The sequence below is a fragment of the Zea mays genome, chromosome 1, assembly GCF_902167145.1.
Source record: "Zea mays cultivar B73 chromosome 1, Zm-B73-REFERENCE-NAM-5.0, whole genome shotgun sequence".
Classification (NCBI taxonomy): domain Eukaryota; kingdom Viridiplantae; phylum Streptophyta; class Magnoliopsida; order Poales; family Poaceae; genus Zea; species Zea mays.
The window spans coordinates 235,202,953-235,208,021 of NC_050096.1; the positions used below are offsets into that span (position 1 = coordinate 235,202,953).

Here is a 5,069-nt window from a genome sequence, read left to right on the forward strand (position 1 = left end):
AAAAACTCTACTACTAATTATGTATAACGTAGGCATCCACACCGTTCTGCCGTTCTGCCGCACGCACCCCGCATCTCGCCCGCGACCGCACCCCACCCCGCATCCCGCCGCCAGCCCCGCATCCCGCCCTCCCGCCCGACCGCTTCCGTAAGCACCCGACAATCCTGCCAAGATCGCCGCCCAGGATTTCGTATGGCAAACCCCCGCGACGGGGCGTGGGCGCATCCGCGGCGGCCCTGGCGCGCAGGCACGGCCGACGCGGCTCCACGGCGGCGCGGGTGAGGCTCCCTGTAAGAGTCCAGAGAGGCATTGCAGATCGCCGAGACCGACGGTCAGGTGCTTACCTGATTGTTGTGCTTCTTTGACTACTCTTGTCTTGGTGGTGCTTGTAAGTTTAACATTATATTTTCTTGTTCTCCATATTCCTGATAACTAATGGTCTGTTATTTACTGTGGCTTTAAATAAACAAAGATGCCCCCGGAGCCATCATCTCAGAACCCAAGCATGCAAATAGCAGTTATCCGCCATGTGGTCTCTAGAATATTATTACACAATACCATATATGATGTTGTTCCCCTTTCTAGCAAGGTTAGGTTTATTTCTTGCAAGCCAGCACTTCTCTTTAGACTATGTGTATAATCGGATTTCATATGAACATTTCAGTTAACAGCTTTGGACACTCAGCTTCCTGTTAAACAAGCATTTAAAAAAATGCATGATGAGGTATGTATGTTACTGTGCTTGCTAGAGTTGCTTCAAATAGTTCACTTTCCCTCTATGGTGCTTGTTTGCTCTCATTTCAACTTTGCTCTGTTTTTACTTTCATTTTGAAGAATTTTTAAAGGTGTGCTAGCAATTATTTGCCTTTTTAGGTAGCAGTTTAATTTGTTTTCCTATTATGTTTTGCAGTTTAAAAACACAACAAAATCGCTCCTAGAAGCAGGCACTTCTTTCATCTGCACTGCATACGTGGCATCAGTTTAATAATTTAAGAATAGCTTCGAACCTTTTGTGTCTCATAGGGTCTTGCTCTGGTTCCTCTTTGGGATGACCGCCGGGGCCCAGGGAACAATAACAGGCATGCTCACTGCATCAGATTTTGTTTTAATCTTGAGAAAGGTGGGTGGAATAAATTACTTTGTTTCTTCTTGGAAGCATTTTATGTTCTTACTAATTATCATTTGCTATGAAGTTGCAGAGAAACATTCAAGTTATTGGCAACAAAGAGCCCATTTCTGCTTGGAAAGAAGCAAAGCTACAGTTCTATGGTGTGCCTGATGGTGCTGCTATGCAGAGAAGGCCATTAATCCATGTACTTCTCCATATATTTGCTAATTCAATGTGTAAGCAGTTGCAAGATCAGCACTTTCATAATATAAATATATTACCTATATGAAATTCTAGATATGGTCTCCAATACAACATTAAGCTTAATGTCGTTTGTGTTAAAAAATTACAAATCATCTTATGTCTTGAAATAAGGAGAAATTGTTTGGGTTTCTCCTCCCCAACTTTCAGAATTACCTATTTCTATTGTATGTTTGATCATTTGGACTTCCACTCCATCCACAATTTTGGTTTATTCGGTGAGGAACTATGTTTTTAACCACTTTGTAGTTTGTACAGACATGCAACATTGATCTCAGGGCCAAGAAAGAAGCTCAACTCGGCATGCTTCCTGTTTGAATAAACATGTTTTACCGTTTTTTGATGGGTGACGACACATTATATCGTCTCCAAATACTGAAGTGCTAAGAATATGCTACTTGATAAGCATGCATTATATACGAGCAAAATGGAACTATGCATAGTTCCAGTTTTCATATTCAGTAGTAGGGGACTCCATTTCTTCAAGTGCTTGAATTGTTATCTGTATGGCATGGTCACATTGTCCTTGAGGTAATTAATTGTAATATATATAGAGAGAGGGTCTATTGTTGGGTCATATGATTCGGTATGTGTATATATGTTTGTGAAAATTTGTGGAGCCATGTCATGTATATTTTGTACCTAGATACTAGCTATAGATGCATGTAGGTAGGTATATAGTTGTGTTACACGATTTTTCTGCCTGTCAATCTTCCTCTTCTATGCATAGGTCTATCTGAATGGGGAACAAGTAATTACTGATCGTATGGCATGACATGAACCTTTAGAACGCAGGTGAACTGAAGAAGAGAACCATAGATATGGTAATTTTTTTTGAAGCTACGCATACCCCCATGTTCTTGGAGACATCAGAGTCGCTTTTTCACACCAAACCTAATATATTTGTCATGATAATATCCCTTTTTCTAGATTTTATGCTCTCATTGAATAGAGAAATACTCCCATCTGTTTCATTCTGCTTTGTTCTGACAACATAAAATGTGAATCTATGTTAAAACTTGAATAGTATATACTATCCCATTGTATAGGTCATGGTTGAGGTCTGTCAAAACTAATTAAGGTGACATGCGTACTTGCCATTATTCTCCTTCAAGAGATATTTGAAAAATTCTATGGATATTTGGTTGATGGATACCAAATACAAAATAAAAATCTGTACGACGGTATGATCTTACGATGTGCAACGAAAACAAACAGTCAACATTGCCTTCTCTTATTACATCTTAACAAATGTATTTAACTAAAAAAACTTTGAATATATAGGGTATATTGTGCATTGGTGTGCTAAAACGTTCTAGGCAGCAGAAAGCAATATCACGGGAGCAAGCAGCCAAAGATCTGCAAGTAAGTACTTGGTTCATACTTCAAATGTGACATCATGGAATCCTTTGATTGGATATTTCTTTGTTTTGAGCTATTGTCTTTTTGGTCTTTAAGATACCCTTTCTGTGGCTTGTGCCTAAATTTACTCATTGTTGCTCAGTTTCTTAAGTAGTTCAATTATTCCTCTTTCAGTTACTGTGTCATAAGATTATTCTTTTCTTGCAGCCCTGCTTGTTTTGCTTCCCCTGTATAGTTCAGGCGGTGTATCTCATTAGAAAATAGAAATATAAAAATCTGACTTACAAAACTGATGCCCCTCTTTAACCCAAAATGGTCACCCTGTTCTGCAGTGTTTATGTGTGTTGAATTTAGAATGCTATGTTATAACTATCCCGGGCCATATTGCATCAAGTATAATATGTGCTAACATGAGAACTGTATCTGGTTTCTAAAAGAGAGTATGCACAACCTGCAAGAACGATAATGGTGCCACAGACCATTATTATTTTGTTGATCATAGCCAACAAAGTCCATTGGATAGTGTATTGCCAAAACCGCTCCACTTAGTTTCGAGGTTCAGGGTGTGGCCTATAAATAGCACAGGCATATTTTTTGGGTCTGTACATTGTTACTGCCAGTTCATCTTTCCTCATTTTCTCAATTCGTATGGTGTTTCAGGAGTTGGAGAAACGGAGAGAAGAACTTGAGGCATTGTTACTTGCTGAACGGTCGGAGTTGGTCTGAAGGCTGACCATCGTGATCTAACAATTTCTCTTCTTGTCGGGGACCATAATTAGGGGTACCCTCAAGACTCCTAATTCTCAGCTGGTAACCCCCATCAGCATAAAGCTGCTAAGGCCTGATGGGTGCGATTAAGTCAGGGATCAGTCCGTTCGAGCGACTCGATCACGCCTCGCCCGAGCCTAGCCTCGGACAAGGGCAGCCGACCCCGGAGGATTTCCGTCTCGCCCGAGGCCCCCCTTCCGACGGCGAACATATCTCCGGCTCGCCCGAGGCCCTGCCTTCGCTAAGAAGCAACCCTGACTAAATCGCCGCACCGACCGACCAAGTCGCAGGAGCATTTAATGCAAAGGTAGCATGACACCTTTATCCTGACGCGCGCCCTCCGGCAGAGCCGAAGTGACCGCCGTCACTTCGCCGCTCCACTGACCGGCCTGACAGAAGGACAGCGCCGCCTGCGCCACTCCGACTGCAGTGTCACCTGACAGAGTGAGACTGATAGGCAGTCAGGCCCTGCCAAAGGCACCATAGGAAACTCCGCTCCGCCCGACCCAGGGCTCGGACTCGGGCTAAGCCCCGGAAGACGGCGAACTCCGCTCCGCCCGACCCAGGGCTCGGACTCGGGCTAAGCCCCGGAAGACGGTGAACTCCGCTCCGCCCGACCCAGGGCTCGGACTCGGGCTAAGCCCCGGAAGACGGCGAACTCCGCTCCGCCCGACCCAGGGCTCGGACTCGGGCTAAGTCCCGGAAGACGGCGAACTCCGCTCCGCCCGACCCAGGGCTCGGACTCGGGCTCAGCCCCAGAAGACGACGAACTCCACTCCGCCCGACCCCAGGGCTCGGACTCGGGCTTAGCCCCAGAAGACGACGAACTCCGCTTCGCCCGACCCCAGGGCTCGGACTCCGCCGTGGCCTCTGCCGACGACCTCCGCCTCGCCCGACCCAGGGGCACGGACTCGGCCTCAGCCATGGAAGACAGACTCGACCTCGGCTTCGGAGGAGCCTCCACATCGCCCAACCTAGGGCACAGGCTCGCCACGTCAACAGGAGGCGCCATCATCACCCTACCCCGAGCTGACTCGAGCCGCAGGGAACAAGACCGGTGTCCCATCTGGCTAGCTCCGCCAGATAGGCAATGATGGCGCCCCGCATGCTCTGTGACGACGGCGGCTCTCAACCCCCTTACGGAAGCAAGAGGACGTCAGCAAGGACCCAACCGCTCCGACAGCTGTCCCTCCGCCAGGCTCCATCGCTCCTCCGACGGCCACGACATCACACCAGCTGGGTGCCAAAATCTCTCCGGCTGCCACATCGGCATGTACTTAGGGCGCTAGCACTCCCCCGCTAGACACGTAGCACTCAGCTACACCCCCCATTGTACACCTGGATCCTCTCCTTACGCCTATAAAAGGAAGGACCAGGGCCCTCTTAGAGAGGGTTGGTCGCGCGAGGACGAGGACGAGACAGGCGCTCCCTTGAGGCCGCTCGCTTCCCTCTCCCGCGTGGACGCTTGTAACCCCCTACTGCAAGCGCACCTGACCTGGGCGCAGGACGAACACGAAGGCCGTGGGATTCCCACCTCTCTCACGCCGGTCTCCGGCCGCCTCGCTCCTTC

At 47.5% G+C, this 5,069-nt stretch overlaps 1 protein-coding gene across 5 annotated transcripts; it reads left to right on the forward strand.

Annotated features, from left to right (window-relative positions):
* Positions 1 to 196: 196 nt before the first annotated feature.
* LOC109943752 (sucrose nonfermenting 4-like protein) lies at positions 197 to 3,506 on the forward strand. Of its 5 annotated transcripts, none has more exons than XM_023301409.2 (4): positions 197 to 589; positions 665 to 724; positions 1,024 to 1,120; positions 1,200 to 1,396. In XM_023301409.2, exons 1-4 carry the CDS (start codon positions 473 to 475, stop codon positions 1,277 to 1,279), a joined length of 354 nt encoding a protein of 117 aa, XP_023157177.1. In that variant the 5' UTR covers positions 197 to 472; the 3' UTR covers positions 1,280 to 1,396. The 5 variants fall into 5 exon arrangements, 2 of the variants coding, with proteins under 2 accessions (XP_023157177.1, XP_020402839.1); XM_020547250.3 differs by lacking the exon at positions 1,200 to 1,396 and adding exons at positions 2,654 to 2,734; positions 3,392 to 3,506 and having other exon boundaries at positions 511 to 724; XR_002749745.1 differs by having other exon boundaries at positions 570 to 589; positions 911 to 1,120; positions 1,194 to 1,298.
* The last annotated feature ends 1,563 nt before the right edge of the window (positions 3,507 to 5,069 follow it).